Genomic DNA, 22,465 nt, shown 5'->3' on the forward strand with positions numbered 1-22,465 from the left:
TAGCAAGCTATATTTTGAAATTATGCAGTTGGTGCATACAAAATGCTAATGTACATTTTGTATGGACATTAGCATACAATAGCATTCTAAAAGATATGCAGTTTTACTTGTCATCAGTTAAAATAATGGATAGCAAAGACCCCAAAACATCACATTGTGGAAAACCATACTTAACCACACTGTTTATTAAAGTGGTCATCAAGTACTACATCTTATGTTGTGTCAGCTATATATTTGAAAGTGATGAGGGAACTGCCATGATGTCACAGCCCCACACCCACTAAAACTGCTAGCATAAAGGAGGTCCTTGACTTACACTGGAGTTCCATTCCTATGTCACAGCATAAGCTGAATTTTGTTGTAAGTAATGATTATGATTATAATAATAAATAATAGCAGGTTTATTCACTAAGAAGCAGAATACACAATACACTGCTTCTGAAGAGATCTTTGGTTTACATTATTGCATATAACATATCAACCCTATGTAAGTATCTTACACACTATGATAATTTGGCTGTCACATGGCACCAGCAAACTAAAAGACCTGGTCTAGGATGACCAGGCCACCTCATGTATTTTTTCATGAGTTTATTTCTTGTAGACAGGCACACACTGGTGAAGACTGCTGTGGCTATGGTCCTTAAGCATCACCATGAAACTTCTGCAACACACCCATGGTGCACTCTAATCATCCTCTCTCCTGCTCCCTACATTTCATTAACATCCAACACTTTGCCCAACAATATCTTCATACTGAAATACACTATCACGTACCTGCTATGCTGATAAAGCCACACAATCCAGACCTTTAAACCAACACCTCAAGTGTCCATGTTCCGTGCCAAAATCCCTCCCATTCCAAAACAAAGACTTCCCATCAAACCCCACTCTAAGCGGCTGAACATCACAATGCGTCTAGCTCTGCCTGACTTTCACACTCAGCCCCTCAAACTTTTGTGCATGCCCACACGCACATCCATCACACACAAGACACCTATTTCCATCTTTCCTTTCTTGCTCCGCAAGCCTACGAGACTGCCTCAACCTCGCAGGTTCTCTTCTTTCTGACCCCACTACTTCCTTAGTCTCCTTTTTCTGACTTGCTTCCTCCCCAGCCTGTTCACACTCCAGCCTAATCACTTGATCCTCCTCCCTCTTCTGACCTGCTTCTTCTTTCTCCTCACATTCTGGTATTGTGGTCAAAATCATTCCTTTCTTCCTCCACCCTGGATGAGGACCCATCATCAAACCCAAACCGTTGCAACACCTCTGTCATATCAGGTATCTCTACTTCTTCCTCTTCCACTTGCTTTCCCTCCTCATCTTCCTTTGAAATTTGCCCATCCTCTACATGCTGAGGCCCCTTGTCCTGTTGTTGCTGTTCAGATGAATCCTCACAATACCCTGCTCTCAAGGGTCTCAGATTACTCCTGTGTAGCACTTTTTCATAACCTTGTTCATTCTCTGGTCTCACCCGATATACCCCACTAACCTTATCCAGCACTTATACAATTACCCAAATCTTTTCTGCAAATTTAGGGTGGATCTTATTCCTCCCAACCACTGAATGCTCTCTCAGCAAAACCCATTGACCCTCCTGCAAAGATTCTCCTATTGCCTGCTCTTGCCATCTCCTTCTGTTGCCATCATTATAATGTTTTATGTTCTCCTTAGCTGCCTTCCAGGCTTTTTGTTGGGTCTCCCGGAGCTTCCTAACCCACTGATGGTGGGTAATAGCAGCCTTGTCCGTACCCACTATGAATTGGTCCATAGGTAGATAAGGCTCCACCCCAAACACCAGATAGTGCGGTGAGAACTGAGTCACAGCATGTGGTGTGCTGTTGTAGATGGCAGTCAGGCTAGATAAATACCTAGGCCACTGCTCCCTTTGCTCTTTACATAAAGTAGCCAACTCGTCATGCATGGTACAATTGAACCACTCACATACCCCATTACCCTGAGGATGATATGGGGAAGTCCAGGACATTTTCACTTGATAGTGCTTGCACAGCTCTTGCACTAAATGCCCTTCAAAATTCCTGCCTTCATCACTATGAATTTACTCTGGGCACCCAAACCGGTTAAAAATTTCCTCTACTAAGATTTTACCTGCGGTGGTTGCCTTCTGATTCTTGGCAGGAAAAGCTAAAGCAAACTTGCTGAACCCATCTGTTATTACCAATACATTTTCCTTCCCATCTCTAGCAGGCTCAAGCACTGTAAAATCCATGGCCAAGACTTCCCAGGGTTGACTAGCCTCAATCGTTCTGTTCCCAAGCAAGTCTTTGCCATGGGCCCCTCCTCTTTTGCCATGGCACATGTCTTACACCCAAACACATACTTTTTTACATCCTCATGTAATCCTGGCCAAGCAAACTTCCTGTTGATTAAGGCAGTAGTTCTAGCTACCCCCTGATGGCCCATTCATCATGAGTTCCCCTCATCACCTCCTTTCTCTGTCCCTTAGGTAATAATTACTCTCCATTTGCTGCAGTTCTTATCTCCTGCCCAATATATCACTCCATTCCTCATAAAGAACTTCTGCCTCACTCTCCACAACTGTCTGAATTCTTCTGATTGCAGCAAATCTCTTATTTCCCTCACATGCAACCTGCCAACCATTTGTATCCATAGTTTGCCCAGCACAGGACAAGCCTTCTGTGCATCCTGCATCTGTTCTACCTGTACCTTGTCCCACACCTTCATTACTGCCACTCTTGCTGATGGAGCACTCTCCCACACCTCCCTTAACTCTTCGTCTCTTCCCTCCTCCACCTCATGTGGTCTCCTTGACAGCCCATCCACATTGCTATTTTCCTTTCCTGGCCGATACCTCACATTAAATTCAAACCTCTCCAAATCTCCCAACCATCTGCTCTCCACTGCCCCGAGCTTTGCTGACTTCAAATGCACCAAAGGATTGTTATCTGTTAGCACCACAAATTTTTCCCCAACCAAATAGTTCTTAAACTGCTCTGTCACCGCCCACTTCAAAGCTAGCAGCTCTAACTTCCGTGAGCTATAGTTACTCATGTTCCTCTCCGATTTTCTAAGGCCCCGACTAGCATAGGCAACTGGGTACAACTTCCCTCCATACTCCTGAGAGAGTACTGCTCCTAAGCCCTCAAAGTTTGCATCAGTCTCTACCACAAACTGTTTCTCATAGTCTGCATTTTTCAGCACAGGCACATGAGTCAACCTTTCTTTCAACTGCAAAAGCATGAGCCTCTCTCTCTCCCCAGTACTTGCTTACATCTGCCTTAGAATCCCCACTGATCAATGCATGAAGTGGTGCAGCTACCTTTGCAAATCCCTCAATAAATCACCTATAGAATGAACAAAAGGCCACAAAAGCTCTCACCTCTCTTACAGTGCAGGGGATGGGCCACTCATGAACTGTCTTGATTTTCTCTGGGTCTGTTCCTTAGACATTATATACCCCAAATATTTAACTTGGGATTTGAGATGACACTTAGATGGCTTCAATTTCAAACCATACTTCCTAAGAAGTTCAAACACCACTTGCAGCCTATCAAAATGTTCCTCCACACTCCTAGAGAAAATCAAAAGGTCATCCAAATACACAAGCATGGTGACAAAAATGTTATCAGTAAACAAGTACTCCATAGAACGCTGTAAGGTAGCTGGAGCATTAGTGAGCCCCATGGGGCAGCGCACATACTGGTAGTGACCAAAGGGGATTACAAAAGTTGTCTTGGCTCGATCCTCCTCTCTCACCCTAATCTGATGGTAACCTGTAGCTAAATCAAAGGAGGAAAAATACTGTGCTCCAGCCTCAGCATCCAGGGTTTCTTGAATATGTGGCAAGGGAAAAGTATCCTTCACTGTAACCTCATTTAACCTCCTATAGTCCACACAAAGTCTCAGGGAATTATCTTTCTTCCTCATTAACACAATTGGAGCCGCATATGAGCTCACACTCTCCTCCACAACTCCCTGTTCTTGAAGGCCTTTAATATGTGCTTTCACCTCTGTCATGCACTTTGGGGGATGTGACAGTAAGGTAACTGTATAGACACATCAGTGTTCAAGTGTATCTCATGTTCAACACCTGTTGCACAACCTAACTCCTGCTCATCCTCCACAAACACATTCCGGTACTGGTACAACAACTTGTCTAATTTTTCCAACTGTCCCACCTGTAGCTGACTCTCGTTTACATGTACTCCCAACTGTTGTCTAAACTTGGCAAGCATCTCTGCACTCTGTACTGGCACTTGTTCCATCAATAAGCTTGCAACTTTCTTCTTTGTCACCTCATGACCATATGAAACTGTAGCTATTTTCCACTGTGGCCTCAACTTCACATCCACTTTCCACACATTTGCCACTGCCATCCAACCTCGCCCTCTTTCCACTGTAGTGTAACTTTGAAATACACATATTCCTTCTGGCACCCATTACCCATGCCCATTTTCCAGGGGCTCCAACATTACACTTGCAGCAAATCTCTTATTTTTCTCACATGCAACCTGCCAACCATTTGTATCCACTTCCTGCAGCCTCGGCACAAACACACTCATTATTTTCCTTGTTCCTGCTGGGATCACCAGATCCTGCCACTGTTGTACCACAGCCCAACTCAAAGGTTGCTGCATTACTCTTAACTTAGTTTCTACAGCCTTCACACACCTACTCTATTTTCTCTCTGGCTTGCCAAAACTCTTTTTCTTCACAAAACTCCACTCTTGCACCCACTCTGCCAATACATTCATTCGCAGCAACAAGGGTAACTGGGTCCCCTGCACCACACCACCTCCCTGCACTGTACACTTAACAAACAAACCACAATTTTTTATCACTTTCCCTTCCACCACTAAATCCACTAGGACATAGCCCAAGCAATGGATGGCAGTCCCACTTGCATATGTAATTTGCCAATTTGCTTCATGCAACACAACTCTCCCCGGTATGAGATGATTGATATACCACTCCTCGGTGACCAGACTAACCTCCGCCCCCGAGTCAGCCATAGCATCCACTGGTACACTATTCACAGTTAAAGTGATTACCGGGGTTTTCCCAAACAACCTGCTTCTCTTTGCCTCTTTACCAACTTCACAGGCACCTCCCACGATACTATTTACAGCATGATCTTGACATGGGCCCACATCTGGCCTCAAGGGTTGGCCCACTTTCTTCAAAGGCATCCCATTTCCCTGTGTCTTATCCTTCCACTCCCTAAACTTAGTACACTGAAACCCTAAATGACCCTGCTGGCCACACAGAACACATGGGGCTACAGAAGCAACACCCCTTACAGCCCTCTTTGTTACATTCTGCTGTCCTAGCTCTGCCTCCTCCTGCTGAATCTGCTCCTTTTCCCTCACCTTCTCCTGGGCCCTCTGCACCAGTTCATCCCAAGTTATAGCATCAGGTTGATTCTCCCACCACTTCTGCTTGACTCCAATGGCCCTGTGCCTTAAGTTTCTACAAAACCAGGTAAACAGCAGCCACTGCCGATCCTTTACTCCTCTCGGTCTCACTTCTTGCATCTTATTCTCAATTTCCCTCAAGGAGTCAGCATACTCCCACACCCCTTCATGTGGTTGCTGGATTTGACTATGTAATTGTTTCTCCAGCTCCACATATCCTTGTTTTGGACAAAAGACTCTCTTCAGGCACTCCAATAACTCTGTGATACACCTCACTTGGCTGTGCCATACTCATGTCAGTGTTGGCCTGTCCAGGAACCCACACAAATATTCCACAGCTTCAGACCCTTGCAGGCCTATCTGTGTTACAGCCTCTTGTGCATCCCTCGCCCAATCATCCCACTCCTTGCCATTCTTAATCCTGCCTGAAAACCTGTTAACACTGGGAAGTGGCCATGACCACACTATTGACTGAGACTGATGGCTGGTGGCCTGCTACTGACATAAACCTGCAACAGCCTCTGCCAGTTGCCCCACAGCCTTAAACCCTTCCTGAAATCCAGTCCCTAGCAGTTCATGGCCAATTAACTTCTCCACCTTCACAGATGTCCCCTCCATGGCTTTGACAACAATATAAAAATACTGGACCCAAGCAGGAGTTTCTCACAAGACCCAAAAAGGGGTTATGACAACTACACTCTGCTACCAAAACTGTAATGAAGTACCAGCTGCCCACCAGCCAGCCTGGGCTCACCTTAACTTCACCACTGGAGTGAAAACTAAAAAAAATCTCCTGCTAGGGTAAACAAACATAAAACATACAAATAACACTTCAATGAATATCAAAATAAATCAATACACAACTCATGTAAACTCACAACAAAAAAGAAATAATTAAATGAAACTTATACACCTCAAAACTTCCAGCTGAGGCACACGACGGGTAACCCTCATTCACACAAACGCTTCTGGTCCCCTGCTGACAGTGATGACAGGTGTCTCCCTCTTGTCACCACAAACTGATAGGGCTCAGGATGGCCACACACTACACAACTCCTCCAGTAAACAGGCACACAACGGTGAAGATGGTTGCGGCTACAGTCCTTAAGCATCACTGTGAAACTCCTGCAACACACCCATGGTGCACTCTAATCATCCTCTCTCCCGCTCCCTACATTTCATTAACATCCAACACTTTGCCCAACAATATCTTCACACTGAAATACACTATCACATACCTGCTATGCTGACAAAGCCTCATAATCCAGACCTCTAAACCAACGCCTCAAGTGTCTATGTTCCGCTCCAAAATCCCTCCTGTTCCAAAACAAACACTTCCCATCAAACCCCACGCTAAGCAGCTGAATATCATGATGCGTCTAGCTCCACCTGACTCCTCACAATAATAATAATAATAATAATAATAATAATAATAATAATGATAATAATAATAATAATAAAAATAAAAAATCAGCAAAGGAGAATGTACATAACTATGAAATGGAATAAGTTGAGGCAGCCATAAACCAAGGACTCTCTACTGTATCATAATCACTGTGTAGTATACAGTACTTTATTATATTACCTAGACATATGTATACACCCAAAATGGTTTACAAAATAGCAACTTATGAACATAATTACTAACAAGCTAACTAACTTATGAACTGAACTTGTTCATAAGTTGGGGAGTGTCTGTATACTTTTCTAATAGGACACTATGCATTATTTTGATGGTTAACATAGATATGTTAACCATGAAAATAAGCCTTATTATACACAATTTTATATTTGAAATAATTATTATGCCACTAAAGACTCTATAACATACGTGCTAACTAACATTAGAGCAAAAGATAGTGTTTGATAGTATCTCATGCCTACATATGTTGACAATATTCTTACATATCTTGAAAAGGGACCTCTTGATACACAATGCCAAAAAAGTAACTCTGATATATTACAATAATTGTATACATGTATTCCTTAGGTGCCTGTGTAGTGACTCCTTTTAAATATCTTTTTCCTTAATTACCATGCTCTCCATACACTCAACTTGCTGTGCAAAAGTGTTCAGTGAAATATATACATATAGTCAATAAATAAATTTGCTCATCAGTCGACACACAACACACCTAGGAGCATCCAAAGACTTAACTTCTAGTCTTATTCAACCCCGAGATGGAGCTGAGGATACCGCAAGAAAACACTGGAGTGACCAGTCAACACCTAGTTGCCACCAGCCTCTGCCAGCTGTCACCCCAGCTGCCATGCTGCCACACTGCCACTACAGGCCACTACATGGCATCACGGCATCTCTCCTTCGGCACCATGCCGCCACTAGCTATGTGTTCACCCACCAGACCTCATCACTCTGTGTGGCCTGTTCAGATACATCCAGATGCTTCTCAGGTTACACAATACAATATTGCCCAACACATGTTGCCATGCTGCCCAGTGCTCTACATAACCCAGCAGACATCCCAAAGACAGCCCTCATCACTCCATGTAGCCCGTTCAAATACGTCTGGATGCTTCTCAGGTTACACATCACCCCACACTTCTCGGCGCCCCATGTTGCCATACTGCTCAACGCTCCGCACTACCACACTGGTCAACATTCTACACTGCCACGCTGCTCAAGGCTCCACACTGCTCAATACCCCACTCTACCACACTGCTCAACACTCCACCGCAATAACACACAACTTTACAACGGCAACCAGCTCAACACAATGGCACGCAGCCTCACTGCAATGGCACACAGCTTACACAATGGCATGCAGCCCAAACACAGTGGCATGCAGCTCTCCACGCAATGGCACACAACTCTCCACACCATGGCACACAGCTCTCCACACCATGCCATACACCTCAATACAACACAACGCAACTCCTCATGTCCATGGATGTCACTGTAATGTATCGATCTTTCTACCTCATCACTGGAGGGGGGGAGATGGGGAAGTATTGTAGTGACCCCATGTAAATATCCATTTTCTTTAATTACCATGCCTTTCTTACACTCAACTTGTTTGCATGCAAGTGTTCAGTGAAATATGTATATATGTCCATTGAATAAAATATTTTCCATCAGTCTTAGAGCAATGAAAGAACAAATTTTTATCTACACTATAAACAATAGCAACGTGGACTGCCCACACACTGTTATTTCTTACTATACTTCAATATTTCTCACTATATCCTTCTTCCATCCCCACTCTTCCTTCGCTTCACCCCACTTTTCTAAAAAGAAAGAAGAAGAATTTTCCATCAATCAACACACCATGAGGAGCAGCGGAAGATTTGACTTTAAGTTTTATTCAACCCTGCAGTGGAGCTGAGGATACTGCAAAATCTGACACAGAAACCAGAGAACCATATTCTTCACTACAGACTTTATCACCTTATCCTGTTTCCCACCAAATATGCCCTTTATTTCTCACCATCTTGGAATAGTTTTATTTTAGTATATAGTTGTCCTCTCTACCTCTTTATTCATTGGTTATGACCCAGCATTGTATAGCATCACTGGTCTCACACATGCAAAGTAGAAATTCATCTTGTCTCTTAATGGTATCATTAAGTGAACCAGCAAGTTTCCAATCTCTGTCTTCTCTCCATTCTCCCCACATAGCTGCTGTTCTTACTCTCACAACTGCTTCAGTTATTGTCTCACTAGATAATATTTCTCCCAGATAGCAGAAGCAGTCTACTGTCTATTGACTACCACAATGTACCTCCAGTATTTCATCTTTTTCCCTCCTTTCCCAGTCTCCTGTTCCACATATTGTGTACTTGTACAAATTCTCTCCTGCTTGATTTACAAGAGATGCTCAGTCCTGAGCATCTCTTGTGGTACCACTTCCCACATTCCATACACAAGATGGAGTAACACCTATATCTTGGCAGAAGCAAGTACATACCTGTTACCAGGGTAACTTCTGGGATCTTCACTGTTACTGTAACCTTCATCTTTCTCATCATTAATCTTCAAGCCTCTGTCTCTATCCAAGGCTTCCATCTGGTTCTTTCCTCCTTGTTCTCAGCTGTTATCAGTAGATCATCAACATGCAATAATTTTCATAATCTTCATTTGTCCTGCATATCCTTTTCCATCACCAACACAAACAGAATATGAATCAGGGCAGACACCCTGATTCATATTCTGATCAGATGACTTTCCTCTTGCAAAGTCATCTGATGTTCCTTTTCCACACTTCATTCTTGATCTTGTATGCACATCTAGATTCATCCCCAAATCAATCTATGTAGCTTTTGCAGTTTCCTTAGTACATATTGAACCTCTTCTTTAGGAACTCTATTAACATCTTCAAACTGCATACCTGCCTGTACAGTATACTGGGTCCCACCCACGTGTGCCACCTTCAAATGTGTCATCCTGACCTTTTCTTATCTGGTGTAATTTTGTGCCATGAGGAATAATTTGATCAGTCCATATTATACATTGTTAGATAGCTCAATAAATTCTGTATATAACTGTATTGTGCAGTTCCTAATTTGCATCGACATCATACATCTTTCTAGAGAAGAATGACTGCTGATCACACTAATTCTGATAAGTTCAGGCAAACCATACCTCAGTTTTGGCTCAGTTTACACCCCAAGCATTGAGCTATACTCCATATGAAAGCTCTGGAAATTCTGAGTATACTTTCCATATGTAGAAACAGCATAGTACACATGAAAAGACAAAGTGAGTGAATAAGGAAAAAAATGTTTGTGTGTGATAACTAATGAAGATTTTACCACGTCTATTTATACTAGCACTATCTCTTTTATTCATTAACACAATAATATAGAGAAATTCTTTAGAGTTTATGACAACCTTGCATAAATGAATAGCATTATGTAAGTCTACCATGTGTGTGTGTGTGTGTGTGTGTGTGTGTGTGTGTGTGTGTGTGTGTGTGTGTGTGTGTGTGTGTGTGTGTGTGTATTTACCTAGCTGTGACATACAGGAAAGAGACCTTGTGCTGTCGTGTCTCCATATATATTTTTATCTAGCTTTGTTTTAATTTCATTTATTGTATTTGCATCAATGACTTCCTTGTCCAAAATATTCCAGATCTCCATGGTTCTATGTGGGAAGTTGTTTTTCTTAACACCTTTTCTACAAGCATCCTTTTTCAGTTTTCTGCCACATCCCCTCAAGACTCATATACCATGTCACCAAGTCCTCCCTATCCAACTTTTCCATTTCAGTCTCTATACAAGGTAATCAAATCACCTCTCTCTCTTCTGTTCCAATGTTATAAGACCCAGTTTTGACAGTCTTTTTTTTCTATGGTAGTTTCCCCAAACTTGGAAGTTAACTTTGTTGTTGCTCTTTTTATCCCTTCTAATTTCTTATAGATTTTTTGGCACCAGGTGACCATACCACAGCTGTATACTCCAATCTTGGGATTATAGTAACAATAAATTTTCTTATCATTTCTTCATCCAGATATGTAAATGCTGTCTATATGTTTCTCATTAGGTTATATGTTTCACCTGTAATCTTATTGATGTGTTTCTCTGTGAAAGCTAATCAGTAATTATATTACTCTAAGGTCTTTTCTTATGTTCTTTTGTTGATTCTCTCATTTCCTGATGAATAATCTGCCATCTTGTCATCCTTGCCAAATTCTATCGCACTGCATTTCTCTGCATTGAATTACATATGCCACTTTTGGCTCCTCTCCCAGATCTTGTTTAGGAATGCCGTGCAATCTTCCTCTTTTTCTATTTTTCTCAATAACTTGGTATCATCTGCAGACAAGCTTATGTAAATGGTATATCATTAATGTACATAACAAACATTATCAATGCCAACACAGATCCCTGTGGAACACCACTTAAAACCTTCCCAGCTGAGCTTTGATCTTTGATTACTGTTATCTCTATACCTTCCAAGAAGTTCTCCATCCACTTCAGCTGCCTTTCTTGCAACCCTCCCAAAATATTCAGCTTCCATAACAGCCTTCTATGCAGTAATTTATCAAGTGCTTTTTGGAGGTCCAAATAAATACAGTCTGTCCAACCATCTCTCTCCTGCACAATGTCTATAACTACAAAATAGAAACTCATTAGATTTGTAGTACAGTAAACCCTCATTATACCAAACTAATTGGAGTGAAGCCAATCATGTTTAAGGTGAAAATCCAATAAAAAGCAGTAGTGAGTAGTGTGGAGCACCACAATCTCTAACCCGTCCTTCTCCTTCTTTACCCCTCCTCTCTCTCTCTCTCTCTCTCTCTCTCTCTCTCTCTCTCTCTCTCTCTCTCTCTCTCTCTCTCTCTCTCTCTCTCTCCTCTCTCTCTCTCTCTCTCTTCTCTCTCTCTCTCTCTCTCTCTCTCTCTCTCTCTCTCTCTCTCTCTGTCTCTCTCTCTCTCTCTCTCTCTCTCCTCTCTCTCTCTCTCTCTCTCTCTCTCTCTCTCTCTCTCTCTCTCTCTCTCTCTCTCTCTCTCTCTCTCTCTCTCTTCCCCCCTGCCCCTTCCGTCCCTCCCTCCCTCCTGCATTGGATGTAAATTAAACACCATATATTTTATTTGCTTCTCCACGAGCTGCATCCTACTCATACCCTTATCACTGTCGGCAGTAACCTTTATCTTCTGCACCATGGACAGGATTTTCCACCTAGCAGTACAAGTGGGAGAGGGGGAAGATGCTATCTTGATCAAGGGGGGGTGAGTGGTCAGGAGCATCACAACCTCTAATAACTCCTGCTGGTATGAGACTGAGGCAGGAGCAGTGTATGAGTGCCAGGGTTGCACTGGTGGCCAGCCCAAATTATTATAAAGCAATGTGAAAATTATGACATTTTTTCTATACATTATGGCATAGTGTATGGTAGACATTGCATAGTAGATGGCAGACAAACACCAGATTATGACAAATACCATAATTATGGGGGACAGTGCAACCCTAGTTGGTGTGGTGTGCACTCACCACAACCACCATCACCACCACCATGACCACCCACACCCTCCCTTCCCCTCTCCTACCTTCACTCACTCCCTCACCACCACGCTTATTGGGATTTTTTACCAGGATGAGCACTACTGGAAGGGAGCTCCAAACATGCCAACATGCTACTTTGTAACAAAATATTTGTGATGATGACAAACATGTACCTGATGTAAAATACTATGGAATGTGTGTTGTAAGCACTGTGTTAATATTAACTGTGTATACAGTTAATATTCCGGTCGCTGGCTGGACATTTTGCCTCATTTACTGACATTTATGCGGTAAATCCGATGGATGGTCCATAGGCCATGTATGTCTGTTAAATGTGAAAATCCACTATAATGTGGTCTGGTATAATGAGGGTTTACTGTACTCGTACATGATCTTTCTCCTTGAAAATGAAATTTTCTGGCTTATAATTATGTTGGTTTCTTTCCAATGTCTGTTTATCAATATATTGGTTTCTTCCAAATACTTGATCCATTTCTCTTTTACAACTCTTTCACATATCTTGTTAATGAGGAGTCTCTTAATAGAGCCAACACAGAAATATGGTTTCACTCAGCAACTATTAAAACGAAATGTAACTTATGACGCCAGTACAGGCACCACTGTATAGCTCACTGGCACTCCGTGATGCTAATGTCAGCGTCACCGGAATGAAGATGTTAAATGCTTTTCTAAATCATCAAAACCATGAAAAGGATTCCTTTTCTCTGTTTACCTCTCCTATTTTCTCTCTGAAATCCTAATGGACACTCATCAATTATTCATTCATGGCAGCTTCCTCAATCTCTCTTAATGAACTTCCCATAGCATCATCTCATGCTGTGATAACTATTCCTTATTAATTACCACAGAATAAGACATCTTTTCCTTTATAGATGGGTATTGTAAACCTTTTCCCATTCGGTTGGCATGTCCTTGTTCTGCACTTACCTAAATGCAATCATCCATACAACACATGTTTTCAACCACTTTCAGTATTTCACTTGATAGCTCCCAGTGGTCTAAGTACCTTTCCTTTCTTAATTTTCTCCAGGGCAGTCTTGAGCTCCTCTATAATATATTCCACAGTCCCTGAATCCTGAAAGAAAATAACTACAAACAATGGTTTACCAAAATGAAACATTTTTTTAGTTACCTTTTAGTTGCATTGCATAGGTGCATATAACATGTTAAGTAGTGATGCCAATGGTGTGAGGGGTACTAGTGGTTTGTGGCCACAACAAATGCTTATGAGTGATGTTTTTTCACCTCAGCAATGGTTTCTATACTATCACCTTACTGCCAATAATATATATATATATATATATATATATATATATATATATATATATATATATATATATATATATATATATATATATATATATATATATATATATATATATATAGACCTGTTATATGATAGCAAGTGAGAGTAGTACATCTTTCACCACACTATTTTTACACACAAATTTGGTGAGATGGAACAGACAGACATTCAACAGGAATGAGTGAAAAAAAGTTTGAGGAGTGATTTGTCCTACCACATAATTATAGAGGTGATGATAATACTGATGGTAGTAGTAGTGTTGGTGGTAATGGTGGTGGTGGTGGTGGTGGTGATGATGATACTCCATCATTGGCATCTAAATGGTTATAGCAAAGGCCTCAGTAATTTTTTTCTACAGAATGCAACACTCATGACTCACTGGGGTAGAAATCCCCACCCATCTCTCTCTCTCTCTCTCTCTCTCTCCTCTCTCTCTCTCTCTCTCTCTCTCTCTCTCTCTCCTCTCTCTCTCTCTCTCTCTCTCTCTCTCTCTCTCTCTCTCTCTCTCTCTCTCTCTTAAAATAATGAAATAAAATAAAAAAATAAGTAAATAAGTTCAGAGAAGATTTTGAGATTCATGAACTCCCTGCTTCTACCTGATTGTTGCCAGTTTCTCATGCCATGTGCCAATATTGCATCTATTTTCATCTTCTAGCATTGTTCCCATAATTGTACTCTTCTGAACCCTTTATTTGCATGCCAATCCCTTTCTCCACTGTCTTGCTGCTAAGACTTTCTGCTTACTGATACTTGTATTCTGACCATCTCACCGAACCATGCGTTAACCATTGTTAACCACTGGTAAATTCTGGAATTTTCTACCTGTTCCTGTATTTCATATTATGGGTTAAACTATTATGAAAAGAAATATCAACACCTACAGAATAAAGTTTTCTTTTGGCATGTATTACTTTATTGCTTTGTTCATGAAAAAGAACTTCATGCCACATTATTAGCTACATTTTATTGATGTCGTGATACTGAACCACCACATCAAAAAATGTCAAACATGACTATTGTTGTTAGACTAATTATGGAATGTAGATTGATTGAAAATGTGTAATATATATATATAGCTTTTGTACCTTGAATAGCAGAAAAAAATGCTAAACATTGGTATTGTTTAGCAAGTGAGAATAGATTGATTAATAGTTAACCCCTTCAACAGGATGACGCCTATGTAGGCATCATGAAGCACCAGTGGAATATATGGTGATGCCTACGTAGGCATCATGGTTGGATTCTATTTTAGTTGTTGTTGAGCGATCCTATATCCTGTTTTGACTTGTATTGACAGATTCATATTATGTCCTTGAGGTTCTATTGCTCCTCACACCCTCCCTTTTCCCAACAGTCACATAAATGAACTACCCCATGCTCCACCTATATCTGGGCTGATGAAGTCTCATTGGCAGAGCTTTATATCACAGTTTCCCCTCCAATGGTCCTTCCCTTATCTTCCATATCCCCCTTTTCTTCTCTTCATCCTCTAGCCTCTCCATAAGGGAGGGGTACAGTTCCCCACTTCCCTTGTTTATTCCTTGCCCTCTTACCCTCCTCTCCCTCCTTCCTCCCTACTCTCTCTCTCTCTCTCTCTCTCTCTCTCTCTCTCTCTCTCTCTCTCTCTCTCTCTCTCTCTCTCTCTCTCTCTCTCTCTCTCTCTCTCTCTCTCTCTCTCTCTCTCTCTCTCTCTCTCTCTCTCTCTCTCTCTCTCTCTCTCTCCCTCCCCTGGAAGGGTAGACAGTGCAGAGGGTACTGTTCCCTCGCTCTTCACTGGTTCATTCCTTGCCATCTTACCCTCCTATCCCTCCTTCCTCTCTACATTCTCTCTCTCTCTCTCTCTCTCTCTCTCTCTCTCTCTCTCTCTCTCTCTCTCTCTCTCTCTCTCTCTCTCTCTCTCTCTCTCTCTCCTCTCTCTCCTCTCTCTCTCTCTCTCTCTCTCTGTGTGTGTGTGTGTGTGTGTGTGTGTGTGTGTGTGTGTGTGTGTGTGTGTGTGTGTGTGTGTGTGTGTGCTGATGTGGCTGGAAAGGTCATCTTATGACAATTACTGATGAATGAAGGTAGTGGACACATCTATTACTTCTTTTTTTTACATGTGTGTGTGTGTGTGTGTGTGTGTGTGTGTGTGTGTGTGTGTGTGTGTGTGTGTGTGCGTGTGTGTGTGTATTTACCTAGTTTACCTAGTTGTGACATACAGGAGAGGAGCTAAGCTCATACTGTCCCATCTTCATAACTGTTTTTATCCAGCTTTTCCTTAAAGTCATGAATATTTATAGCACACACCACTTCCCCTTCCAGCCCATTCCATGCCTCTATGCTTCTATGAGGGAAGCTAAATTTCTTTATGTCCCTTTTGCAGGGGGTTGCTTTTAATTTTCTTCCATGTCCTCTTGTTTCTCTTTCGTTCATTATAAAGAGATGTGTGTGTGTGTGTGTGTGTAGAGAGAGAGAGAGAGAGAAATTATAGTAACAGAAATTAGATAAGTTACTGCTTGTGGGCCTAGCCCACAAATGGGCAACGTGCATTTTTTAAGCATCTGGAGTGAAGCGGTTAATGTGATTCAAAGACAACAGGAAAGTAGAGTTTTAGGCTAGACATTATAATGATGTTTGCTAGATTAATGGTAGAAAATATAAGTAGGGAGTAGTATGCCACAGGTTTAGAGGCCAAAATATGAAGATCTATTTAGAATTATATATTGCATACCATAATTATATCCTTATCTTTAGTGTAGAAGATACCAGATTCTTTGTTACCAAATGTGGTTTTCATGTTGCAGTGCATCTACGTGTCATTAGATGAACCTGACGGTGTGGCAGGTGTGGCTGCCATCAGGAGGGAGGATCCAAGCCTTGAGGAGCAGGTCATCCAGCATGAGGCCACAGGTAAGTCATAATTTGTGTAATAGAAATTTTATCAATGTTAAATAAGCTTCTTGAAGCTAACCAGTTTCTCTCTGCATCCACTGCTGCATTTCAGAACCTCTCCATGTGAATACCACAGCATTGATTTTATTTTGAAAGGCAAGCAGGCAGACAGACAGTAACAGCCACTCAAGGGTAGTTGTATAAATGCCATAGGTGAAAGCAGACTTATGTGCAGGTTATGTTTCAGTAAGATTGCAAGCATGGAGAAATACTGTATCAAATAAAAATCATTCATAGATGAAAACTGTTGAGGTTAATGCCATCTTGGGATGAGTGAAACACCACACTGCTGGGCTCTTTGTATTGAATTGAACAGAAGCATTGTGAAGCACTCCCATCAAATCCCCTTAGTACACATCAACCCTCCTTGTTATACATCAGCACTGCACATTAGACACAATCCAGCTGAAGCAGTGCACTTGCCTAGGCTGTACATGAGGTGGGAGGTATCCTGTCTCCATAAATCTAAGTGATTAGAGATTGATGGTGGGTAAAATGAAGGAAGAGAAGAGTTGGAGGGAGTGATGAAACAAGGCAGCCCAGGTTTGTTGACATTCACTCCCAGCACTGGAAGTGGGGCAATTGAAGGCAAAAGATTAGATTTCTCTGGTTTTGAGAATGCAATACATAAGAAAATATGTGAATCAGAGAAGGAAAAGCTGTCATCACCAGGTGAGGTGTTACACAGGGAAATATGTGATTTGAAATGGAATCTAAAAGCAAGTATTAGAAAGAATGTCTCATTTAGAAAAAACAGGATATCTTACACATGGAGAATGTGTTGTTGAAGTGTGAATGTGAAGAATTAAAGAAACAACTGAGCACTAATGAGAAGATAGTGGAGGTAAATAATACTAAGGTGAAGAAGTTAAGTGAAAGGCACGATGTCTGGAAAAAGAATAAGAACAGGAGAAAGAAGTTATGGAAAAGGCAACTCCAGCAAACGGAAAATGAGGTGGAGAAAACTGATGTTCTTCAAAACTGTGCCTCTATGCTTGCACCTTGCCTAGTCATACTCTTTCAACTCTGTCTGTCAACATCTACCTTTCCTTCTCGCTGGAAGTTTGCCTACATTCAGCCTGTTCCTAAAAAGGGTGACTGTTCTAATCCCTCAGACTACAGTCCTATTGCTTTAATTTCCTGCCTATCTAAAGTTTTTTTATTTACTTTTTTTTATTTATTTATGTTTTTTTCTTTTTCTTTTTTATGTAGGAGGAACACTGGCCAAGGGGCAACAAAGATTCAATAAAAAAAAATAAAAAAAAGCCCACTGAGATGCCAGTCCCAGAAAAAGGTCCAAAGCAGTAGTCAAAAATTGAAGGATAAGTGTCTTGAAACCTCCCTTTTGAAGGAATTCAAGTCATAGGAAGGTGGAAATACAGAAGCAGGCAGGGAGTTCCAGAGTTTACCAGAGAAAGGGATGAATGATTTGAGAATACTGGTTAACTCCTGCATTAGAGAGGTGGACAGAATAAGGGTGAGAGAAAGAAGGAAGTCTTGTGCAGCAAGGCTGTGGGAGGAGGGGAGGCATTCAGTTAACAAGATCAGAAGAGCAGTTAGCATGAAAAATAATGGTAGAAGACAGCTAAAGATGCAACATTGCAGTGATGAGAAAGAGGCTGAAGACAGTCAGAGGAGAGGAGTTGATGAGACGAAAAGTTTTTGATTCCACCCTCTCTAGAAGAGCAGTATGAATGGAGTGCAATATATGTAGATGATATGGTGGAAGGAATAGAAAGCTATATGAATTTGTTTGCTGATGATGCAAAACTGATAAGAAAAATAGAGAAAGATGATGACTGCATGACCCTACAGCAAGATCAGGAAAGGATATGGGATTGATCCTATAAATGGGAAATGGAATTTATCATAAAGAAATCCAGTGTCATAGAATTTGGGAAAAGCATGAGAAGACCAAGAGATACATACACAATGGAAAATGAGTATCAAAAAGGAAACATATGAAAAGATTTTGGGGTAATCATAGTGGATAGCCTGTCACAAGATAAACATTTAAACATTTATTAATAGCCAATAAAGTCAGTACATACAGTAAAACCCCAGTCATCCAGCATTCGAGTATCCGGCACATTTTTCCCCGAGCCTTAAAATCAATAAAAAATCAATGTGTACTCATAAAATCGATTAAAATTCCCGCTCGAGGCATACTTTGTCCCCTCGCCACCAGAGCGCACTGCTTTGTGCCACCCACGGCCCACTGCACTGTGTTTACTCAGTGACTCAGTCCTGCATGTGCACTGTTTATTGCCTGACGCCTTCATCATGCCTAAAGTTGTAGAAAAGAGGAAGCGTGTTGTGCTTACACTTAAGCAGCTGATCAGATCAGCTGCTGATTAAGATCAGCTGATCTTTGTTATGGTAAGATGCGTGAGTGTAGGGTGGTGATTGTGGACATAATTTCACTTCTATTCAAGTATCCGGCATGTCGGCGGTCCCGTTGATGCCGAATAAGAGGGATTTTACTGTAATATGTTTTATGTATACATTAATAATAGGCCAGCCTTTTTATAAGCATAAGCTTTTTCAGGCACAAAATAATAAAAATCTTAATAATAACAAACAATAATAATAATAATAGAAGTAATAATAGTTGATAGAAATCAATGAAATATTAAACATACAAATTACAGACTACTGAACACAACTTGAATTTGTAAAGAAAGTAGAATATAAACTAAAAGAAACAAAGCAGAATCAATTCACAATAATAGAGACAAAAAATAATAATAAATAAATAAATAAATGAATATATAAACAGGAAAAGAAAAACATACAATATAGAGCAAATTAAATATAACACACAGTACCATATAAGGAACAGAAAGAGTGAAGATGATGTTAGGTTTAACTGAAAGAAAAAAAGCAATCTGTCATATAAGAATTAATAAGAATCTAACAGATGACACTTAAGTTTGTTTTTAAAAGTGTAGAGAGAGGGAGCATTCTTAATATCCTGAGGAAGAGAATTCCAGATTAAAGGTCCTAAGTACATGGTGGAGTGTTGGAAGAGTGTAAGGCAATGGGATGGAAGGCAAAGCTGCTCTCTATGTCATGTGGGATATTGATGAGAAGGAAGGGAGCCACTGATCTGATTTTTGTACATTCAGTTTGGAATTGAAAGTTTAGTTATATCTTGAAGTTTAAGAATTTTTGTGTTTTTAGATAGAGGAGTGGTGTGTTCGAGGTAAAAACTTTTTGTGATAATTCTGATGATTTTCTTATGCAGTCTGTCCAGGCATGTCAGATGGGTGGCATAAGTGGTACTCCAAACAGGATTACAGTAAAGAAGGTGTGGATATATATGTGCATAATACAATGTTTTCAGTATTTCACAGGACATAAAATCTCTTGGTCTATACAGCATTGCAGTGTTTCTTGAAAGTTTCATAAATACATGATTTATATGGATTTTAAAGTTAAGGTTTTCATCAAACATGACTCCCAAAAACTTAAAACAAGTTCCACTTATAATGTTATTATTGATTGTTAGTTCAGGCAAGAGAGCACTTATTTTATTAGAAAATGACATATAGTAAGTTTTACTGGTATTGATAGTAAGTCTATTACTTAGGCACCAATTATGTAATTTGTTAAGATCTTGATTAGCTTTTAGAAATAATGTTTCATTATTTGAGTTTGTGAAATACAAGGTCATGTCATCAGCAAAGAGGATGGTATTAGCAAAGGTGAAAATATTAGTAATATCATTGATATATAGAGTGAACAGAATAGGTCCTAAAACACTCCCTTGTGGGGCACCAGTATAAATATTTTGTGTGGAAGACTTATGACCATCATATATTGTACACTGAGATCTGTTTGTTAGATAGTCTTGGAACCAGGAGCGTAGTGGTCCACATATACCATAATAATATAATTTGTCAAGTAGAATCATGTGATTAACAGTGTCAAAGGCTTTGGAAAAGTCAACAAAGATGGATAAGACTGATAGTCTACTGTTAAGAGATGAGTAGAGGTGAGAGGAAAAATAGTTAAGGGCATCATAAGTGCTAGAACCAGACCTAAATCCATATTGACATTTACTCAAAATTTTCTTACATTCAATATAGGCTACTGATTTATTATTCATTAGTAATTCAAATATTTTGGAGAATAGAGACAGGATAGAAATGGGACTATAATTGTTAGGCTCATCTTTAGGGCCAGACTTATGCACGGGTGTAATATTTTCAGTCTTTAAATAAGCACATAAATAAAATCACAGCTGAAATTTATAACCTCTTAAGAAACATCAAGGCAGCTTTCAGTTATATAGATGGAGAAATAACTAAGAAACTGATTACAATCCTAATAAGCCAAGATTGGAGTATGCACCACTGGTATGGTCTCCAAACTTGAAAACACAAAAAAAAATTAGAAAGAATTCAAAGAGCAGTCTCAAAACTTTCTTCCAATTTAAGGGAACTGTCATACGAAGAGAGACTGAAGGCATTAAATTAAAATTAACAACTCTGGAACAGAGGAGGGAAAGAGGAGATTTAATAGCAGTGTATAGAGCTCCAAAAGGATTGGAAAAAATTGACAATGAAGACTTGATGATTCGGAATACCAGGGTCACTAGAGGACATGGAAAGAAACTGAAAAAGAGCTGCAGCAGGAGGGATGTAAAGAAGTTCAGCTTCCCACAGTGGTGTGTTGACATGTGGAATGCATTGGATGCAAAAGTCGTCAATGTTAAAACCTTGTATAAATTTAGACATTTGTAGATATGGAGACAGGACAGCACAAGCATAGCTCTTTTGCTGTATGTTACAACTAGGTAATTACAACAAAAGAGCAACATGATGCACACAGACTGGCAAAACTTTTTGCATGTATAATTAACAAATATACAAACAATGATTATAATGACAGAAGTTTGTCATCCTAACACCCCCTGCAAATTGAAGTCACTCATTTTCTTAACCCATTGAACTTTAACAGTTTACTCTTGAATACAGACTTTGTGAGCATGTGTGCTACATTTTCTTCTGATAGTACATACAGGAGTTTAAGATTACCATTTTCTACTTGGCTTCTAACAAAATGGTATTTTATATCTATGTACATTGATTTTTTGTGATAGACAGGGTTTCTAGCTAATGCAATTGCACCTTGGTTGTCCACTACTAACACTACAGTGTCTCTCTGTGACCCATTTACATCTGCATAGAGATAGAAAATTACATTCCTGCACTGCATGACTCATGGCTATATATTCTGCTTCACATGTAGAAAGAGCAACTATTCTTTGTTTCTTGCATTTCCAAGATATAAAAGAACCATGACTGCTCAGCTTAAAATGATAACCTATAATACTATGTTGGTCTTCCAGAGATCCCCAGTCAGAATCACAGTAACCAGTTATTTTCACTCTGGTTTCTGATTTACAGAACTTCAAACCACAACCAAGTGTTCTCTTAATATATCTCAACATTTGCTTAGCTAAACTAAGATGAGCCTGTGTTGATTTAGATATCAATTGAGATAACTTTGTAACGGGAAAGCAATGGTCAGGTTTAGTTAAAGACATGATGTAAATTAGATTCTCTACTATTTCCCTGTAGAGTTTGGGATCGTCTAGTACATTAGATTCACTATTAACTATTGCATTGATATTAGGATCACATGGAATACAATTAGGTTTACAGTCTCACATATTGAAGCATTCTAGAATTTTCTCAGTAATTTTCCTGGTGCACTCTTATACAGTGATCATTAAACAGATTCTAAACAAAGAAACCATGAGAGTCTGTCTAGATCTTTCATAATGAATTTTTCATTCAGTCATCTTGATTCAGTTTAGTACCTCAGCATCATTAGCAGC

General features: G+C 40.2%; 1 protein-coding gene across 4 annotated transcripts in view; it reads left to right on the plus strand.

Annotated features, from left to right (window-relative positions):
• The window catches only part of LOC135102203 (serine/threonine-protein kinase atr-like), a 479,415-nt gene that overhangs the window by 296,310 nt on the left and 160,640 nt on the right, over positions 1-22,465 (plus strand). For all 4 annotated transcript variants that reach the window (XR_010269589.1, XM_064007031.1, XM_064007033.1 and 1 more), the window contains one exon: positions 16,470-16,575. Coding sequence is in view for 3 of the 4 variants with exons in the window: in XM_064007031.1 (XP_063863101.1) it covers positions 16,470-16,575 (106 nt within the window). In the remaining variant the exon portion in view is untranslated. The remainder of the gene's footprint in view (positions 1-16,469; positions 16,576-22,465) is intronic.

Source organism: Scylla paramamosain, chromosome 7, assembly GCF_035594125.1.
Source record: "Scylla paramamosain isolate STU-SP2022 chromosome 7, ASM3559412v1, whole genome shotgun sequence".
NCBI classification, from domain to species: Eukaryota; Metazoa; Arthropoda; class Malacostraca; order Decapoda; family Portunidae; genus Scylla; species Scylla paramamosain.